The 21,788-nt window shown below is 36.6% G+C and overlaps 2 protein-coding genes across 3 annotated transcripts in view; one reads left to right on the top strand and one right to left on the bottom strand.

Annotated features, from left to right (window-relative positions):
* LOC129375380 (nesprin-2-like) overlaps positions 1-14,949 on the top strand; it is a 110,245-nt gene extending 95,296 nt beyond the window's left edge. The window contains exons 100-111 of the mRNA XM_055054413.1: positions 381-531; positions 1,134-1,316; positions 2,321-2,458; positions 2,698-2,889; positions 4,107-4,395; positions 7,119-7,249; positions 7,362-7,488; positions 9,825-10,027; positions 10,116-10,292; positions 12,081-12,209; positions 13,117-13,367; positions 13,436-14,949. Of these exons, the coding sequence (XP_054910388.1) occupies positions 381-531; positions 1,134-1,316; positions 2,321-2,458; positions 2,698-2,889; positions 4,107-4,395; positions 7,119-7,249; positions 7,362-7,488; positions 9,825-10,027; positions 10,116-10,292; positions 12,081-12,209; positions 13,117-13,367; positions 13,436-13,637 (2,173 nt within the window). The 3' untranslated portion in view covers positions 13,638-14,949. The remainder of the gene's footprint in view (positions 1-380; positions 532-1,133; positions 1,317-2,320; positions 2,459-2,697; positions 2,890-4,106; positions 4,396-7,118; positions 7,250-7,361; positions 7,489-9,824; positions 10,028-10,115; positions 10,293-12,080; positions 12,210-13,116; positions 13,368-13,435) is intronic.
* A 405-nt stretch (positions 14,950-15,354) lies between these two features.
* The window catches only part of esr2a (estrogen receptor 2a), a 33,919-nt gene continuing 27,485 nt past the window's right edge, over positions 15,355-21,788 (bottom strand). For both annotated transcript variants that reach the window (XM_055054411.1, XM_055054412.1), the window contains exons 8-9: positions 19,788-19,971; positions 15,355-19,185 (exon numbers count right to left, since the gene is read on the bottom strand). In XM_055054411.1, the coding sequence (XP_054910386.1) occupies positions 18,960-19,185; positions 19,788-19,971 (410 nt within the window). In that variant the 3' untranslated portion in view covers positions 15,355-18,959. The remainder of the gene's footprint in view (positions 19,186-19,787; positions 19,972-21,788) is intronic.

The raw sequence follows: 21,788 nt of genomic DNA, 5'->3' as shown, positions 1-21,788 counted from the left end.
TTTTTAGTTTGGTCCGTTTGACTCAAGGTGAAAACAAAACACATCAGCTGAAAATGTAGCAAATGTTGCAATTTTAGTCCCAAACTAAACCATGTCTGTCAGACTATCGGGTATAAAAACTCTTTTTATCTTTGTATTGAATAACTTTCATTCTGGCGAAAGGCTTTCGTTGTTTTTAGCAAACTATTTAATTTGTTCTTAAGAAGTTTGGGCAGGAAGCATAAACAGTGTAACTCTTTCGTGAGTAAAGTGCATGTATGCGAGCTGCCTGTTCGACCTTGTAAACATTTTCAGATTACATATTTTCAGCATAATTCATGCAAACCAAATTCTCCAGCCACAATAAACTTCTATAACTTCAACATGATGTATTCTTGCAGAATCGAGGAAACTTGGACTTTGTGGTGCAAGTTCCTCAACGACTACTCCCGCTTTGATGATTGGCTCAAGATGGCGGAGCGAACTGCTGCCAACCCAAATTCTGCAGATGTCCTCTACTCTGCAGCCAAGGAAGAGCTGAAGAAGTTTGAGGTCAATTTCTGTTGTTTTAGTAAATGACACATTTCTCTCCGTTGTAATAGAGCTCATTAAGATTTAGAAGTTGCAGCTTTTTTGCTTAAAAAAAAAAGTATTATTTTGAAACTTAATGTATGATTTAATCAACTTTTGTCAATCTATTCAGTTAAATTTTTATGTTCCTGGACTTTGCAAGAGATTACATAACTACTAAACCACTGAAAATAAATAAATGAATCAGTATTAGAGCTGAAACAATTAATCATGCTGAATCGATTATTGAAATAATCAACTAATTTAATAATGGACTAATCGTTTATATATAAAGTTCATATTTGTTTAGAAAGAATAATACTAATGTTTTAACTCAGTCCAGAAATTGATATTTGGAGGAATAACCAGGATGTTTTCAGTGGGGTTCAGTGCAGTGGACTCTTAGTTTGTTTTTTAGTCATCTTGTTTTGCTTTGAATGTGATTTAAATTGGAAACGGTTTGTTTCATCAAGAGTATAGATGGATGTAAAGACAGTTTATGCAGTCTGTTTAAATAGGAAAACACACTGAAAAGTCTTTTACTGATTCAATAACGATGTGTTTTTTATTTTTATCTTTTTCAGGGTTTCCAAAGGCAGGTTCATGAGCGCCTGACTCAGCTGGAGTTCATCAACAACCAGTACCGCCGCCTGGCCCGGGAGAACCGCACCGACCGAGCCAGCCAGCTCAAAGCCATGGTCAGAGAGGGAAACCAGCGCTGGGACAGCCTGCACCGCCGAGTGGCCTCCATATTACGCCGGCTGAAGGTATTGATTACACAGTAATGCCCTGCAGTACGTCTCCACAGAACTGGAGATGCACCGATCCGATATTAATATCTGTATTTTACATTATACTTTCTGAACCATTTGAAAGGTTTGTTGCAGTTTATTTTTTACACAATGTTTTTGTTAGTTTCTTTATTGCTTATTTTCCTAATTGCATTGACTGAAGCTTGTGAGCTATTGCTGTATCAAAGTGAGCCGTACAGGTGCAGAATTATCAAATAAATTTATAATTCAGATAATTTAGGTCTGTTTAAAAGAAAGATTAATGTTTTGAGTTAGTTCAGCCATGTTTTTCTGCATTTGCCCATACTAAAAAGTGCAAACGTTTTGGCATGGGTGTCAAAAACATCAAATTGCAACAACTGAGGCGGCCACAAAATGTTTAGTACTTTTATTTATAATTACAGAAACTATTTCATTCTATTTTTACTAGCTAAGTAACAAAACACAGAAATTTAATGAAATAAGCAGGGCTTACAGATTAAAACAAGAAAAAAGCAACTTGTATCCTAAATTTTTTATCTTTTTCTCTTTTTAGCTACGAAAACAGTTGATGTTTCACCTTTATTTTTCATAGTTTATTAAATGCTTCGGGATGTTTTTAGTCCCTATTTCTAATAAATTAAATTAAAAGCAAAACCCCTAGATGAATATTTCTTGTTGCACATCACATTTTTCATTTAAAATTTGAAGATTTTAAACCACAAAAAAAGCTTAGGTTATTCTTGAAATGTGATTAAGGGCCCCCCAAAATTTTTCTTACGGCCACAAATGGCCCCCGGACCGCACTTTGGACACCCCAGGTTTAAAGTAAAGAGAAAAATTAGTTTGTTGTATTGATTTTATAAATAAAATTTTTCCATGTCATCATATGAGCAGTTTTTACACCAATCCAAAAGCCTAAAATTATGGTGATCAAAATATTCTGTGTTTATTTTCATTTTATTCTCCCTCTTCCATTCTTGCTTTGGTTTCTGTCTCAGTATTTTACCAGCCAGCGGGAGGACTTTGAAGGCACCAGGGAGAGTATGCTAGTTTGGCTGACGGAGTTGGACCTGCAGCTCACAAACGTGGAGCATTTCTCCGAGAGCGACGTCCATCAGAAGATCCAACAGCTCAATGTGAGGCACACGTCATTTCATCTCTGCACACAAATCTAAAATACCCGATTTATTACCTCTGAAAGAGAATTTGTCAAACTTTTAAGCTGCTGGTTTCATCTTTAAGCTGCATGTTTTGGTTTAGGGAGGATTCGTTTACGCCTCGTTACGAGGGCTCTTTTAAATTTTATAAACAGGCATGTGTTACTCGCTCTGGTTTTCCTGACTCCATCTCCGTTCGTCCATTCATCTTCCGGCAGAGCTTCCAAAAGGAGATCAGCCTGAACACTGAACGCATTGACGGGTTGATAGTGTTTGGTGAGGCTCTGATCCAGAAAAGTTCAGCTCAGGATGCGGCTCTGATAGAGGATGAGCTGGAGGAGCTTCACTCCTACTGCCAGGAGGTTTTCAGCAGGCTGGTCCGCTTCCACCAGCGCCTCAGCCAACCTCCGGTGAGCTGGACCACACACGAACTTCACTCCTTACTGTATATCACGGAATATTAAGCCTTTAAATTCCACTAAATCCTAAATAAAATAAATTTTGTATTCTTGTCTCATATCCAAAAAAAAAAAAAAACAATGACATATTTAAATAACATCTGCTTTTCAAAAATGTGCCAGTTTGCAATTTATGTTCCACAGTGAGGAAACTTATGAAGCTGCAAACGGGCCAGTAGCTAATGGACCTGTTTGAGGACGGGGTGGACATGTAGAGAAAATGACTCTAGAGATTATTTTCATTGTAAAGTTTGCAGATAAAGAAAAGGTAGATGGAGAACATTTTTTCCATTATACTGCAGCAAAAGACTGGAACTTCAAAAATAGGAACTTTTTAGGTATTTTAAAGAATATCGTGTCTGAAACCTGAAGCCATGTTTCTAGCTATGTTTCAGCTAGAAATGCTTATTATAGGCCAGGGGTGTACAAACCTTTTGGAAATGTCAGGATGAAAGAACTGCAGCATATTTTGTTTTTAATCGTGACCAAGCCAAAAATGTTGACATCACTGACTCTTCCAAAAAAAAAAAAGAGACAAAAAATTCAGAAAAAATGAACAATTTAGGATATGATTTGATGGTTCTTTGTTTTTGTTTTTTTGTTTGGGAAACAGGCAAAAAATTTGTTTCAAATCTACAAATAATTATATTTCTGACAGCCCTTGACTCCATATCAAGAATAACTTAACCTTGTTTTGGTGGTTAAAATCTTAAAATTTAAGATGTTGAAATTTTTAAATCTTAAAAGATTAATCAAGATAACAATGTTGTTATATCCAATAATATTATATTCAAAATAACATTATTTTCAATTCATATTTTAATCAAACAGTTTTATTAACAAAAATATTTTTAAAATAATGTTACTTTTAGAATAACATTGTTAAACTAAAATTTTAACAATGTCGTTTTCATTGTTAGCATAACAATGACAATATTCATTAGTATTTTAGTGAATATGTTATTTCATGCAAAAGTAACACAACTTTAAAATATTTTGTTAAGTTATTTATTTAAAAATAAAATAAAATAGATTCTGTTATTATAATTAAAAGTAATAAAAATGTCGTGACCGCTCTTGCAACTTGACATTTTTGGCCACCGTGCCAAAAAGTTTGGACACCCCTGACTAAAACCAGTGGTGTTACTCTTCATATTATTTTAATCCAGATGATCAAGGAGGAACCAGACATCTCTGACCTCACCGTTTCCCTGGAGTCGAGCTTGGAGCTGATTGGTCGGCCGTGGCTGGGGCGGAGCCAGGCGAGTCTGCCAGCCACGCCCACTCACCTGCTCAGCTCTCCTTTGGATCGCTCAGGGCGGGAGACGCCGGTGAGCGTCGACTCCCTCCCTCTGGAGTGGGACCACACCGGAGACGTGGGAGGGTCATCATCACATGAGGATGAGGAGGAAGAGGAAGAACAGGATGAGGAAGGGGCTTACTTCAGCGCATGCTCAGGTATTTTCAAAATAAAATGCCTTTGCATTAGTTCAACAATGCCACAAATTTGGCCCTTCAATACGTTTTATAATTTTTTTAGCATGAGAGTTCTTCTTAAACGGAAAACATTGCTTGTTCTTTAGTTAACCTCTTTGGCTTTTATTTTTATCTCATAAAAGTTGAGTCAAACATTTTTGTGAGTTTTTACTCAAAAGCAAACTGGTCACTCACATCCCATGTATTTGGAAAAATACAGCAAAGTTTGTAAAAAAAATTCTTATTTTCTTTGCTGAGAATAAGCTAAGTACATTTTATAGACCTAAAAAAAAAACACTGTAAAAGTTAAAATATTAGATGTTTTATTTATTGTTGTGCAGGTTAAGAGAAAGAATTCACAATAATATTTTTAATTGGGGTTAATTTATTAATTTATCTGCCAATTGAAGTAATATTTTCCATAAATATTAAGAAATCATGGACTTAAAACAAGCTACAAAGTTATTTTGAAGTTGGTTTGTCTTATTTTAAGTGTGCTAAGATATCTGCATTAGAAACTAGACCAAAAATACTTTTTGTGTGTTTTTGCGGAGCTGTGGAAGTGAGAGAATATAACTCTGCTGCTGGCGTTCTGACTAAAACCAGGAAGTTAGCGCACATCACACCAGTTTTAAACTCTTAACTGGCTCCCTGCAGCTCAGAGAATAAACTGTTTGTTTATTAATCAACAAACGGCTTATTAAGAAAATACATTGGAGATCCTCTGTTGTCACAGCAACCTTCCAGACCCCTCAGGTCTCCTAGTTCTGATCTGCATCCCCAGAACCAGAACCAAGCATGGAGAAGCAGCATTCAGCTTCTATGCACTACAAATCTGGAACGAACTACCAGGAAAAACGCAAAACAGCCGAAACACTGACTTCCTTTAAATCTCTACTTAAAAACTCAGCTGTTTAGAGTTGCTTTTGAAACATAATCATGAAACATGAATCAACATTTTGATGTGCAACAACAAAATGTAATGCTTAAATCATTCACTGTGTCTGCAGTGGCTTAGTATTTTTGTGTTTTTATAATGTGAAGCACTTCACTTGATTGATTAACAAATATATTTTTCAATAACTTGTTTGATAAATGGGAGGTTAGAATTGACCTGTAATTCTACAGTTTGTCCCTTTTTTTATCAGCTCCTGTTTGTAAAGCCCTGGGGTAAATAAAAAACACCAGATGAGTTTACCATTTGAATCAGATCAAGATCAGCGACAGGCTGAACTTTCTTGAAAGAGGTCGTGGGTATGACATCAAGACAGAAGGAGGTTTGTCGTCTTGTCAGATCCAGAGGGTGAGATTTACTTTTCGGCTTACCTCAGATGGTTCCAGGGGGTGTAGGAACTGATTTCTGAGGTGCCTGGAAGCTGCCTGTCAGAAAATCCATTATTTTGAGTCATTGGTATGTTTGTCTCATTTCCAAAACCCGCATTGGCCTTGATATTTACCTCAAGTCGATGAATCTTCAATTTTGTTCAGCTTAGGGGAAGAAAAATAGAGTAAAAAGTCAAAAAAATAAATCCCACGCTTCTTAAATTTGAAGTAATCCAGTTGTGAGTGAGGACACTGTAAGAGTGACTATAAAAACTGGATGCATTAAATTACTTAAACAGACAAAGACTATCAAACGAGACCTGCTACACATCTTCATGTTCTGTGTGGTAAATCCACTTACACCTCTGCTCCTCGGGGTGCTGGAAATGCTTCCAGGAAACTTCTTCCATTAGATTATAAATTAGGCACATCCACACTGTTTAGTGGACTGTAAACCTTTGGGTTTTCACAATAAATATGAACAAAATGATAAAATATTCCTATAGGAACTAAACCTGAAGGTCAAACTCATGATTTTCATGTTATGTCTTTTAAACCTTAAAGTTTAAGAGTAATGATTGATTTTTGGGTTAAATTCAAGCTTTCAGTTAAGAAGATGTCAAGATTTAAATTCCCGTCGAGGTTGGAACCCATGTTTGGTTAGCTAGTTTTACTGCTGTATGCACTGTACAATGGCTGCTGGAAAAGGCAAATGCTTTGTTGTTCACTTACTATCCAGAAACCACTCGCTGCACCACTTCTGCTTTTCAAAGACGCATGGTTATGTAATTGCGCATCTGTTTGCAGCCATTTTCACAGGTGAGTGTAAATGTTGCTTATTTAACTTTGTTAAGATAAGTCTATGGTCTATACAAAACATGATCATTACACTTTTTGCACAAAATAATTCTTAAATAATGAGGTTTAATTTTGAGCTCCTTTCAGAATGAGCTGTTTTAGGGCCTTTTGTCACTTCAAATCCAAATCTGTTGCTGCTTTCCACACCCCTCAAATCAATGTTTTCACTCGCATCTTTGAAAAGCAGAAGTGGTGCCTCCTGCACAACCATGAAGAATACAACAAGTGGTTTCTGGATGTCAACAACAAAACACTTTTCTTTTCCAGCAACCATTGTACAGCGGTTAAACCAGCTGAACAAAGGTGCTAGATCTCCGCTTGTGTTGCTAGCTAACAGGGCTACGCTAGGCTGGTGTTGCTAGGCAACAGGTCAGTGCCTATCAAATATCAGGAGGCGTTTGGAAGTCATTTTCCATACACTAAAAACAACTTATTGCCAAAGAACTGCTTGAACATTTTTTTCTTTTTTCCTTAAGTTTGCACAGTAGGTCTCCTTTAACCTTCCAATAAATGTTGCCTTGCAGTTTCCAGCCTGTCTCTGGCTGTTCGCGATTGTTCATGGAGAACACCAGAAGCCACAGAAGCTCAGCCGGATCCAGAAGGACACGCTGAGCCGACTCCCGCTCTGACCAGCACGCCTCTGAAGCAGGGTTATGTACGTCTCACCGTTCCCTCTGCGGACCCAAAGCTGACTGTAATACAGCCTGCCAAGCCTCGCTGTCGAGCCAGAAGTCGGCTCTGATGATCTACTTGTTGTGTTTTTCCAGCTGCGGCTCATGTCTCAGTGCAGCGGGAGCATCGAGAACATAAAGAGAGTTTCTCTGATCCTCGATGACGAGGAGCAGCCAGAGGAGTTCGGCTTGACGGGCCTGAATGCCTCAGACAGTCAGTCAGGTGAGATTACCGTGCAGAAAAGATTATTTATGAAGAGTGTCTGCACTGCGAGGGAGGACTTAAAACAGACATCTGCCATAAAATTTCAGAAATCGTGTAAAAGAAACCAGGTGGTGCGTAAGTTATGAATGTATGCAGTCAAGGAATCGGTTCAAAAGGAAATAAATTTGAAAAATATTCATTTAACTGATTCATTTGTGAATCTGCAGGAGGATTTTTTGTCTTTATAAGTCAGAAAGGAAGATATTTGAGCATAACTGCAGTTGGGGCAGGAAAATTGAAAACTGCAGAAACTTTGACTGATTTAGACAGAAATGAATCATTTTGACAACAGACATAAAATCACGTCATTCCCAGCGTTGGGTTTGTCAGAGGAACCGTGAGGCTCTTGGTCTGTTTCTGTTTAGCTGGACATGAGAACTTTGTTACAACTTTAAAATCTTTGGCCATTTTAAAGAATAACTACAACTTGCTGCCAGAAAACTGATAATGAACAAGTGGATGTTTCTGTGGGATAGTGATGCAGAATATTTCCACAAATCCGCATAAAAGTGGTTCACTTAATTCAAAATAATTTGAATATCTCAGTCCTCTGATTAAAATCCTATAAAAATATTTTTAACTAAAGTAGTTTTAGCCATCTGTAACAGGGAGTTTTAATATCTCAAAGAAGTCAATAAGTATGACAGCTGTCAATTTTTTTAACATTTATTTCTAAAATTGAGTTTAATGGATTTCTCTCTTTTTAATTATTCTTCTTGAGTAAAATATTAGATTATTTTACATTATTGTCAGTGTGTTTTTGAAGGTTTTTAATAGGAGTACTCATCGCTTATCATATTGTTTTTCATTTATTATGATAAATTTCTTCTTATCATGAGGAGAATTTTGATTTATCAATGTTGCAGTAAATTTCAATTAAATGTTCCACTGTTTTTTCACAGTAAAAATATGATTAAATGCAGTTACTGTAAGGCTTTAACGATTCCTCGACTGATTCGAGTTCCTGGATTGTTGCATTTTCTCGAGGAAAATGAATCTGCCTCGAAGCTTCGTTAAGTTCTGTTTTATTAGTTAGCGCAGGTGATTATTTATAATGCGCAGCACTCTCACTTCCGTCTGAGTTGATGCTAAGTGTTAGCAGCATAACATCTAATTTTCAAGTTCAGTCTCGGAAGATTCATTAATTGATGATAATGTCAGTTTTAATGGTTTTTCGGGGGACCAAACAGCATCTTTAAAATAACGGGCGCGATGTCTGGAGTACGGCAGCCTTTCTCCTCCTGACGCTGCTGCCTGGTGGCGGTGAAGAGCGCGGCGGGTGTCTCTGTAGTTGATGTTTAAGTTAAGTTTAGCTTTATGGACGAACCAGAAAATGTATTTCATATCATTCTGGTCTCAACAAATCTCTTTTTGACCAGTGGAAGTGCCTCTTTGAATATATTCCAGGTAGCTAAAGGCTTCTCAGGCTTTTTATATTTGATTAAAAAAAAAAAAACAGTACAGTTTTTAAAGTCTCTTGTTCTGTGTTGCCTTCACGTGTGGTGGAAGAGGTGAAAGGATTATGACACAAAGAAAGTGAAACTGTTGAAAGTGAAACTGTTGAATGTTTCACTTCGCATCATGGCGGTACGTAGCTGGTAGATGAGTTTCTGTGTGTGACGAACGAAGGTATCAAATCCCGTCGCTAACATGAATGCAAAAGCTATAAATGTCTGGGCAAGGTGAGAATTCATCTATTAAACTTCCTGAAGATGAACACATAAACTAGAAGCTGGAGCATAGATATTTTATAAGCGTATTTGTGATCCTGTCTCTTTATTATTGAATTTAATATAATTTTATATTTTTTTATAACTTTTCTTCATGTTAACTTAGAAAATTAGCTATTATTGTTACAGGTTAATTTTCTTAACTACATAAGTTATTTTTAAGGAAGCTCGAATATGAAAAATTGGACTGATGTTATCTGACAGTAACATTGCTGTTATGGTAGATTAACCAATGTTTTATTTTATCAATTTTTTATTTGACTACTAGATTAATCATCAGAGTAGTTGATAAAATACTTGATTACAAACATTTTTGTAATATGAATCACACTTCTTTATGTCCAAAAGAAGCAAATTATAAATTTTCATCAGGAGCAATATTTGTGTTTTTTATGATTTCTGTGCCATTCAATCACCTGAAAAAGAAGCAATAATTAGTTCTTATTGCCACTTTGTAATACAATAAAATATAAAATAAAAACCTTAAGTCCATATTGCCCAGTTATAGGAACACCAATAAGTGTTAAAAAATGTCTGAGTTTATTAATATTTGTGTGTTTTCAGGTGTGATCGAACGCTGGGAGCTGCTCCGGGCTCAGTCCAGATGCAGCCAGCAGTCTGGCACGCTGGATCCTCAGCAAATGACCTTTGATCTGGACGACGTCACTTCCTGGCTAGAAAGCATGATCCCTGAGTTGGAGCGCCTCTCGCAGTCTGAACCTGCAGGCAGCATAGAGGACATGGAGGCCAGAGCCAAAGAGCTGAAGGTGACAATTTAATCCCACCGTAGCGGTTTGAGTTTAATCCAGATGAAGTTTTAGGTGATTTTTATTGTTCTTTGTTTTGTTTTTACAGGAAATGGAGAAAGTGTTTTGCCACTACAAGGCCATCATGCTGTCGGTGAACCTGCAGGCGAAGGAGGCTCCAGAAACGCAGGAGAGAGTGGCGAGAGCGAACAGAGACTGGAGCAGAGCGTGTACTGGTCTGCAGCACTGGGACCACAGCCTGAGGAGGAAGCTGATTCGCTGCCAGGTGGCAACAAAACTCATTCATCAACTAATAAATAACACAAATTAATGTTAACAAGTCGGTTTCATTCAAACTAAGACAAACTAGATGAACTATAACTTTACAGATTTATTTAGTTGATTTCTATAATTTTGCTCTTCTGTGTTTACTACTTTTCTATCACTTTGGTGCTGATTGAATACAATTTTAATCAATCAAGTCTGTGTGGCGCATTTCAGCAACAAGACGGTTTAAAGTGCTTTACATCATAAAACAACAAAAATCATTAGTCAATAATTGAAACATTACATTTTACTGCTATACACATCAGAATATTGATTGTTTCATTGATTATGTTTCAAAAGCAACTATAGACAGTTGGGTTTTAGTCTGGAGTTAAAGGAACTCGGTGTTTTGACAGTTTTTCAGTTTTCTGGATGTTTGTTCCAGATTCTTTTGAGTGATTTTGCTAGAAATAAGATCATTGTTTGATGATTTATTGCTTCTTCTGTCAGTACTGAATTTGAAATGATTGATTTTAAATGCTATGATGAAACATTAATATTTAAAAAATAAAGTTGTAACTCGTCAGACTCGACTTACAAAGTATAAATATGAATAAATATGGAGATTAAGCAAAAACCCATATTAGAAAACAGCTTACATAACAGCAAATTTTGAAGAAATTAGTTAACAATTTACTTCTACATCATAACTGTAAATCCAGGTTTTCTGCTACCAGAAAAATCAGAAGTTGTGGTGTTCAAAGTGTGGGGCAGGGGCCATGAGTGGCCCTCAAAATGATTTTGGGCGGCCCTCAACCACATGGCAAGAATTTTCTGAATTCTTGAAATTCAGGGCATTTCTGAGTGCAGATGGTTATAAATGCGTTTAAACAAAATATGTTGCAATTTTCAGAAAAAATAAACAACTTTAAATCTAACATGTAAAAATATTAACCTTTAGTCAGCTTTTTACTATTAAACTTTGCAAAATGAAGTAAAAGTGAGTCAAATCTCAAAGAAAAAAAAAACTAGAAAATTAAAATCCACCCAACAAAAACAGGAATTGGTTTCCTTTTATTTCAAATCTTTGTTTTTATTAAAATATTGTTTATCACTGAGGGTAAAAAACAACAGTAATCCAATTTAAATAAAAATTTTCCTTTATGTACTTTCAGTTTCACATTTTTCACACCTTTAAAAGTTTGGAAAATGTTAATTAACTAAAAGGATCTGTGATAAAAATGGTATTTAAGGAACTCGGTGAAAGAGTTTAGTAAACAACTCAGAGTGAATCTTTCAAATAGATGCGATTTCTGCTCTTCATTTCTGGTTTTGCTGCAATTTAACACCCAACACTGATTGAAATGTTCTCTTTTCTTATTCTAACAGCCTGAAAACCAGAGCCTAAGTTATAAAGTAAAACATCTGTAAAAGATTAAAATCACATTTCAGTTTCTGATCTTTTATTCCTCTGACTGTGAAGCGTTTTCCTCGGATCTTTTAGACATGTTATTAGCTGTAAGAAAATTAGCTTTAGATTATTTGCCCACTTTTAAAAGCCCTGTTTCTCCTATTTCTCGTCAAACCCGTATAAAACGCTTGATCGGGTTTTAGAGTAGCATTACACAAGTTTTATGGACATCCTGCTCCTGCCAGAACGTTTTGATAATATATTGCTATTGTCAAACTCCAAAAAAGGCCCATAAACAATGAAGCATGATATCTTGTTTTTGTTCAACTTTCCAGTAAATGCAGGACTTTAATGGCGTGAAATGTTGAACTCTGAAACATTAATTTTTCTGTGCAGGAGTTTCATGAAACTCTTCAGTCTCTGCTGCTGTGGCTCGCTCAGGCAGAAAGCAGATGCTACAGCATAGACATAAAGCATCCAGAGACGAGCGTCAGAGACCTGAAGCAGCAGGAAAACACGCTGACGGTGAGCAGCAGGTTAACAGACTTGGATGAGCAATGAAGCGTTAAGACCGAAATGATTAATCCGATTAATCACTTCTTGTAATAAGTTAGTAATTTAGTAACTGATGAAATGTTAACTGGAGTTTACAGACTGAGAAAAAGGTGATTTGATGAAAAAAAAACAACATATGCAGAGCTGCAATTACGCCAAAACATTTAACAAAAAGCAAAGATATGCATTTTACATTTAAGATGAAAAAATGTAAACTGTGTTCCTCCTGGAACTTTTAAAGTGGCAAAGTTTTAGTTTCATCTGGTCCAAATTCTGGAAAAGAGAGAAATCTTTTTTTTTTCTCCCTATCAAAGAAGATTATGTCCACTGGAAAAATTAATTTAGTCTTCTGAGATTAAAATCAGAATCCCAACTTTTTTCTCAATTTTTACTCCAATCTCAGAAGATTTAATTGTATTCTGAGAAGAAGTCATAATTCTGAGATTAAAGTGAGAACTTCAACTTTTTTCTCAAACTTTAATCTCAGAATTCTGACCATTTTGTGGCAGAATTGAATTCAATCTTCTGAGATTAGGGTGGATTATGAGAAAGAAGTCAGGATTTTTGTTCTGTGGTCCAAATCAGATAATCCAAATAATCATCAGCTCTTTGTCTGAGCTTCTCATGTTGATGTTCAAAGTATCTTTTAGCTGCAGATGTTTCCTTTGCTACGTTAAATGAGTGAATTTAAGGCAATAAAAATGTTTTTCTGATTTAAAAAATGACTTGATTTTTATCTTGCATGTTTTAATGCATTTCTATTATTGTATAAAACAGGCAGGCTGTGTCGATGTTTTCAGCCTGTTAATCGATGGATTAATGTGTCGCTCAGTCGTCTGCAGAGCTTCTTATGTCTCGTGCTGTTTGTGCTGCGCAGGAGCTGCAGGCGGATCTGCGCAGCCGGCAGGCACACCAGGCGTCTCTGCAGGCTCTGTGGTCTCAGCTGCAGCCTGAAGATGCAGCAGAGGACTGCGACGAGGCGCAGGAGAAGCTGCATGTGACGGGCACCAAGCTGAAGCAGCTCAGGAGGAAGGTGGAGGACGACCTCCGCACCCTGCAGCAGCGCCTGCTGGTCCAGGATCCCGGCTGTGCAGACGCAGACGTAAAAACAGCCTCCTCCACCCCGAGGTACGTGCAGAGGAGAGGTGATACAGGAGTTAACTCCCCTTTTACTAACGTCTGTTTCTGTTCTACAGAAGGGAATCGTCCCCACCTCGATCGTTCTTCTCCCGCCTCCTCAGAGCCGCCTTCCCCCTGCAGCTGCTGCTGCTGCTCCTCCTGCTGCTGCCCTGCCTGATTCCTCTGTCGGACAGCGAGCCGGGCTGCACCCTGACCAACAACTTCGCCTGGTCCTTCTCCCCCATGCTGCACTACACCAACGGCCCGCCGCCCACCTGACGGCAGCTTGCGTCCAACGAAAGACATTTCCCAACAAAACATGGACGACTTTTCAGGAGAATGTTTTAAAGACGACCTATTGTGCTTCCTTGGACAGGTTAGAATTAACAAAACGTTTTCACTGTCATCAGTAGAGATTCTAGTTCTGCCTATTTTCAGCTTCTTCCAGGATGTTTTAGGATCTCTGTCGCTTTAAATCCAAACAATCTGTGGTTGGCCATGCCCCAAACGCAACATTTACGCTAGTATGTAAAACAGATTTATAGCAATTATACAACTGTACCTCTTGGAAAAGCAGAAGTAGAGCCTTCTGCACAATCAACAAGAATGCAGCAAGTGGTTTCTGGATGATAAGTCAACAGCAGCCATTTTATAGCATATAGAAGTCTGGAAAAAATTAAAATGCTCAGTTTCTCTGATTTTACTCTTCATAGGTTTATGTTTGAGTAAAATGAACTTTATTTTATTCTATGAACTTCTGACAACATGTCTCTGAAATTACAAGCAATAATTTAGCATTTATCTGCAGAAAATGAGAAATGGTCAAAATAACAAAAAAGATTTAGAACTTTCTCTCAAATAATGCAAAGAAAACAAGTTCATATTAATTTAGAATCAGCAAAACTAATGATTTAACTAAAAACGGATTTGGCAGAATAACCAGGAGGTTTTGGTTCAGTGCAGGAGGCTCTGAGTTTTTCCCAGAGCTGTAAAACCAGCTGACCAAATGTGTTGGTTGCTAGTTGACGGTGCAGAGTGATGAGATAATCCGGAGGTTTTTGAAATGGCTCGTTTTCCAGATGCCAAAAAAACAGCTGGGTGATTTTTTTATGTTTAGAGAATCAAATGGAAGTTCAAAAGTAAATTAGCAATTGTATTTATACCATTTCTAAACATTTAGAACTAAAATCAATATATCTTAATTAGATCAACAGTCGTACATAACTGAGGAATGTTTTCAAAATTTTCTGCAAATAAAAATCAAAGTTGTTGAATTGAACTTTGTTTTTCCACCTTTCCAAATATGGAAAAACAAAGTTCTGATTTGTTACACTGGATTTAGTTTGAAATGCTCTGCAAATATATTTATATTTTTGATAATTTTCTATCACACAGAATCCCAGTAAAAACTTGTAAGTTTTCAGCTGAAATGTGACAAAATGTTACAATTTCCAATCATGTTTGAAGAATGGTTCAAAACTTGACATTCTTTGAGATCGAATAATTTTTTTCTCAGCATTACATTTTTATTAACATGTTTTTATGCTTTTTCAATTTGTCATTCTGAGGCTTAAAAACTCTGAATCAAAAGGAGAAATTTGAAAAATAAAGATGGTAAAACTGCCAGACTCATTTTACAAATAAGGGGTCGAAGAGGCTGTATTTGTAGTTTTTTTGTGTGTAAAACATTTTATCATGCATCTTGTTTTATCATCTGAATCAATAATTCAGATTTCAAAATCTGAATTGTTTTTATTATTCGGGTCAGATTTAAATCTGATTTTTCTTTAAAATGACACAGATGTTTGTTTTATGTTTGTTCCCGCTAAAAGAAACATTTTATTTGTGTTTTTATACATTTGATTCATTTTAGTAAACAGGTTATTTGTGTACAGAATGTAATGCTTTTTATTTATGACTGATTCTCTGTTAGTAAATCCTAATTGTTTTCCTTCATTCTCCATTTGCCTGATTTAATAACAGAAGGCGACAAATATTACAGGTTTGAACATTTATTACTAAAAGTTTTCACCAAAAATGAACAAAGATCGACAGTTTTCTGTTCTTTTTTTTTCTACACAGCCAAAATACGGTTTGTTTTAAGGAAAAGGCAGAAGGCACAAACAACCGTAAATCTTAGTGATTGTCAAAGCTGCAAAATATCACAGAAATCACCTTCGTCTCGCTCAACTTCAGAACAAAACCAAAAGGAATACATTTTGATCAAACAGCTGAAGCTCACAATAAAATGCAAAGTGGAAATGAATAAACCCAAATAATGCTTGAAAATATTGCAATTGAGCTTCAATTTCAGTTAGTCTTTTTAAAAATGATTTTTCATTCTTTACTTTTTATTGTATTCCTTCAGTCCATACATGTAAGTGCTTTCTTACCATAAAACGTTTTAACGAGGCACAAAACCTTCAGAAATAACGGGATCTGTTGGAACTGATATCCTAACTTTCATTTGCATTTCTGTAAAACTCAGGTGAACCAGTTAGTGGCAGATATTTATTTATGCTTTGGACACTTCAGCGAGTATTTTCTGTTAAAATAACCTCAAAACATGAACATTTTAAATGAGTTTATCCACGATTAAATCTAACCCATTACTTTGCTTAATCAACAAATCCAACTTCCAAATAGTTTTTACTGCTTATAAAAAGTATCACCTGCTCTGATGTTAAACTTTGAAATTTATAAAGCAAAACTTTGAATTATTGAGTCATAAAAATAGAGAAAGTGAAACAAGATGAAAGTTTGTAGCTGTTTATAAAAGAAACTTCCTGTTTTAGGTCGTAACTTTATTAGAGTGGAACTATTTAAGTAAATGCATATTTAATATTTCCAGGGTTTCTCCTGGTGTATTATAAGCCTGGCGGGCTGCCAGGCTCGGTATCGTTTATTTTAAGACCTTATATTTTGTGTTTAGGTAATGTATTGTCTCCCATTACAAGTTTTTTTTTTTACATTTCCTGTCCTTTATCACATTTTCTGAATTTGAGAATTCTAGTTCCTAAAACCCAACAATCAACGGACGCCGGTAAAAATCACCTAAAGTAACTGAACATGGATTATTCTGCAGTCAGTTTTTGCAGGTCATGAGTTACACGGTGATGTCATCGCCGTCTTTTACTTCAAAATCTTATGTCTGCTTGTCTTCAAGCACTTAAAAAGTGTCTTTATTTGCATAAACTCAACTTAAAACGATCCTTCTAAGAAAAGTTTCCAGTTCAGGAAAACTGGAAAAGCATTTAACATTTTTATTGTTTTGTAGCTGAAGTGCCCTGAAGACACGTGGCTTGGATCAAAGACAAAAATAACTGTTTTTAATCCAATATTTAAAAGAAGACTTCATCATGCTGGTAGTTTATTGGTTGGAGCTCTATTTTTTTTTTCTTTTTTTTTTTTTTTTTTTTGACAGTTTAAGAATCTTTTTTTTTTTGTCATAAGTGCACATTTCTGTTATGCCTCGTTGATTCATAATTAATTTTTAAAGGATTAGCAGCAAAAAGAAACCCCAAAAATTCTGGTTTCTGTTAAAATTCGAACAAGTTTTTAAGGCATTTCTGTTTGCAAATTACACTGCAGTAAAAAAAAAAAGCTGTGAGTAGTGATGTAGAAATCTAGTGGTTTTATGTCATTTATGCAGAAAATGTAATTCTAATACAAGCCTTGATGTACAGTGCTGTGAAAAATTAGTTGCCTCCACACAGATGTATTTTTTGTCAAACTTTCGTATTGTAGATTAAATGAAATGTAATATAACAGAAAAACAATATGATTTAATTTATTTAGAGGAGTAACCAAGACATCCAACCTGGTTTTATGTGAAACTCCGCCATGATGCTCCTTCAGAGCCTGTCTATAAACAGACATCTATAATCTGATTTCGCTTCTATTTAGTTGATTTCACTTTGAAAGTGGTCAGAAGGTTCTGGGATAGAAACCAAATGTGTCATTTTATTGCATAACTTTATAGAAGAAGGCGGCTGTAAGTGTTGGTGACCATCGAGACAGTATGTTAGCCTAGCATGTTTGGAAAAAACTGGTTAGCATCTTGTGTTTTGGGCGTTTTTAATGTTACTCCGGTTTAAAGGGAAACGCTGTTTAAGACATAGTGACATAAATCATGTGAATTGAGGAAGTCGGTAATTTGATCAGAACGTCAGGAGGGAGGAGGTTCGGCTCGGTTTGTAAGCTAGCAGAACAGAGAAAAGTGTGTCTGTGAATTTTACCCAAAATTATAATTATAAGTGCGTATTTATAATAATATTTTTAATTGATGCATATGTTTACAGCCACCTAGTGGTGTGATGAGTAACTGCAAGGCACTCTCACGGCTTTCCTGCTGGTTAAGATATTTTTCTTTTTTACTTTAGGTCATATTTTCCTAGTTCGACAATTAACTAAATACTGTAAGAACAAATACAGATATAATTTGTAAAGTTTTCTTGTGGTTGGGCTGGAAGAATATGACCCCATGAGTGAAGAGTGATTTATTCTGTCGTACTCGAAGGCGACACCAACTTCTGTAAATGCCTCCATCTCTGAGCCCCAATCAGATGCATCACGTTGACGGACAGATTATCTCGATTCTAACAAGAAGAAACCATAAATAAACTGACACAAACAACTGGAAAACATTTTCCAGTTGCTCTCTTCGGTTCTCCCGATCCTCACTTCAGACGTCCGTCATGGCGCCTCATTTTAGTCACGTATTTGCAAACAGTCAATAATCTTAATTAATGCTGCAAGTTATTACTTTAGTAATCAGGTAAAAAAAAAAAAAATGTGGCATTTTGCAGATTTTTCATTTTAAGTTTTGACTGGAACGTGTTTAAAATTTGCTATTTAATCTTTTATGTAAAATAGTTTTAGTAGTTTTGTTTCTGAATATGTTGCACTTTCAGAAAATTGCCTTTTTATGGAGTCTTGATACTCCAACGATTAATTGCTGCAAATCAACTTTAGGACACTCCTAAATAAATTTTTTTATTTTAAGTAGAATATTTGGAACTGATTTTATAAGAGGGGCCTTTAAATTTATTTTTGCCCAATTTTTTTTCTAATTTTTGAACCATGAACTCTGATCTTTCATGGTTCAAAAATTTGTGGGTTCTTCACTACTATAGATCTATTTTTATTAAATGTTTTTGTGAACATTGTTATATAAAAACGTTTAGTCGTAATTTTACATTTTCACATAGATCCAGGTTGGTTTGCAAAGTTTTTCTTTTCCCTCTCAGTAAATAAAATCATAGAAAAAATACTATTTGAATCTGATAGCGTTCTCTTTGCTGTTAAAGTTTGTGACAAAGCAACTCTACAGGAGTTTAATTACGCACCACTGTGTGTCAGTGAAGGCAGAGTGAGCCACAACCATTGCTGCGATGCCCTACATGTCAGAAGCGACAGTTCAGAAGTTGAAAGTCCTGACGCTGCGTGTCAGAATGCCAGATCGTTTCCAGGTCCGGTCTGTCCTCAGAACTCACCAGCAGCAGCGCACAGTGTGTCGAAGGTTCACCAGCGGTCAGAGAATCGGTCTCTGCAGATCGCTCCCGGAAAGCGTCGGTCCAGTGAGGTCGCCGGATCTGAGCTCTAATCTGAACACTGGGCTTCGACTCCGGCGCTGCTGGGAGTCCAGGTGTTGGAGGGGCCGCTGGCGGACGCCGCCTCCGGCTGCTCCGTGGACTCCTGCGGGGCGGGGCGGCGAGGGAGGCGGGAGCTGTGCATGATGTGAGCGTCCAGCATCTCCAGCAGCAAGTCGTACAAAGGCACGATGTTCTTCATCTTCATGCAGTGCAGGTGGTCCATGCCTTTGTTACTGCAGGAAGAAAGGCCAAGAAGTTACTAGTTTTCACACCTTAAAAACAACTACTAACTATAATCCATGCTACTGGGATTACCGTATTTATCAGATTATAGGTGCAATGAAATCATAGAAAAAATACTAGTTGAATCTGATAGCGTTCTGGAGCTCAGCTTGGGTTGATAGTAACAATCTGAAGGTTTTTGAATCAAACCCAAAGATATTAACTTATTGCTAAAAGAAAACAGCTGGATGGATTTTTTCAACACTTGGGCTGTTTTTAGAAGCACGAGAAATGAATAAAAACATCCAAAATGTGAATTTTGTATATTAAATATAAATATTAAAAAAATTTGATATTCTATTGCAGTTCTAGCTCTAAAGGTAATTGTTTTTGTAGCCTCCAGGAAGTTTTCTACCAGAATTACTCTATTTAATTCCATCCATCTTCTCCTAAACTCTGCATGATGCTGCTGTGAACATTTTTCACTTTTATTTGCTGCACATCTGCTTCTCCTTTCCTTCCGCTTCACAAGTTTTGCAGCTCTTTGTGTCAATCCCACATTGAAGCGTTTTTGTGGCCTGCAGCATCAGATGCGTGTCGGTGAGCCGTTTACCTGACATGGCGGATGTGAGAGAGCAGCATCAGGAGGTGGGCGAGGCGCGTGTACTGCTGGCGGAAGGTCAGCCCGCTCTTGGCGATGGCCCACACCAGAGCGTCGGTGACCGAGTCCAGGAGGCGCAGCAGCTTGGAGCGACTCTGCAGCTCCTCGCTGCCTTCGTTTGAGCTCAGGCACATGTCTGGTCACAAAAACAGGATCACAGCAAACTCCAACCATGCAAGAAACAAAAGTCTGCAGCTTCAGTGAAGCCGTGTGAAGCTTAAAAAGAGCAGAAAACTGACCTTCAATCGATTAAAACCGTCAGATTAATGTGACTCCTGTGGTGGAATGTAATAAAATAATTTCAGCTTCTATTCAAATGAAAATGAAGCAGATAAATAATTTTTCTTGTGACCAACCGCATGCAAAAGGGAATGAGAAGTGCACGACTGTGAAACGGCGAAGAAAGACGCGGCTTGTGTTTATGGAGGTCAACGACTCGGGCATCAAATGATCGGACCGGAAAACAAAGCACTCTGCTGTGAACAAATTCATTATGTAGTAAATCTCTTTAAAAGCATTTGAATACATTTCCTTCTCAGAATACGCATTCATTTATGACCGCATCCTGCAGAGGAGCTGCAGAACTGCTAAAATTACAACCGGAGTCCCGCTAATCCGTCTTTTACGCCGCTTAATGTTCCCTGTCAAGTTTACCACTGATGCAGCATAAAAACAAGTGAAAAGGAACTTCATTCTCCCTGGAGCATGCTCCACATAAAGACGCCCACAGAGCGCTGCATCCATTCTTTTTGTTGGTTTTAATGGTTTTTTTCCGTCTGCTCATACGTCAGTCAGGACGCTGCAGACCGTTACGCCGCTATGTCATTTTTTTTTTTGGTCCAATCAAATCGCCGCATTTAAGCACTTCAGGTTACGACAAATAGTGACTGTAAATACATGTATTTACTTCAAGAGTTCAGATCGACTAATTCTTATTTAAACTGAACACATTTTGATGCAAACGAGTCTGATGATCATCAAATCGCTTCATGAGAAAAAGCCTTAGTGTTCAGCAGAGAAGCACTTTTAGAAACTCCAGGTTTCAATGGCATTGAAAACCTTCTGCAAACAAACCATGTTGGACTTTGAGGGAAAGTCCAACAGTCCAGTCACTCAAACTTCAGCTTTTCCCAGTTCAGCTTTTGGGCTCGTTTATCTGCTTGAGAGCAAATTAGAGCTGCTGCTATTTAATTACAATAAATTATTCCCAGCAGATTTAGGCTTGAAGTAATAATTTAGTTTTACAAACATGTTTCTTATTGACTGATTTTATCAGCAATGATGAGGGCTGTTGTTCGGAAAAAGTAGTAAATTTCATCCAAAAACTCAGAACTTCTTCAGAAAAGGCAAATCTCTGAGTTTTCCTCGCAAATTTTAGGTTTTCAAACTTGTGAGTTTTAAAAGATTTTTTTTTTGAAAATGTCAAAAACTTAGGAGTTTCTGAGTTTCTAAAATTTTTTCCTAGTAAAAAACTCAGAAGGTATTTGAGCCGCTTTGTCGATCAAATTTTAGATTTTTCAAACTCAAATTTTCATGTTTTTTTCCTGTAATATTTCTGAGGTTTCTGGCAGTTTTTAGACTTTTCACTCAGAAATTTCCTTTTTTTTTTCTATAAAATTTCTCAAATGTGTCAAAACTTTTTAGATTTTTTTCTGTCAATTTTTAGCTCTTCAAAACTAAAAAATGTCCATATTTTTTGCCCTTTTGCCCATTTTTTGAGGATATATGAAAACATTTTTTAAGCATTTTTGTAGTTTTTTGCTGAAAATTTGCTCCTTTTTTCTACCTACAATAATAATTACAAGATTTCCTCTAGGATTATTTTGACTACATCATCATCGTTCAAACATTAACATTAGTTTCACATTTTGAAGGCCTGAACTAAATATAAATTCAACTCAACCTTCCTCTGGTGCTTTTTCTCTCCCTCTACTTCAAACTTGTTCTTTATTC

This window comes from Poeciliopsis prolifica, unplaced genomic scaffold (genome assembly GCF_027474105.1).
Source record: "Poeciliopsis prolifica strain line A6 unplaced genomic scaffold, Auburn_PproV2 SCAFFOLD039, whole genome shotgun sequence".
Classification (NCBI taxonomy): Eukaryota; Metazoa; Chordata; class Actinopteri; order Cyprinodontiformes; family Poeciliidae; genus Poeciliopsis; species Poeciliopsis prolifica.
The sequence above is the reverse complement of the archived record's forward strand: the minus strand, read 5'-3'. Positions and strand labels throughout refer to the sequence as shown.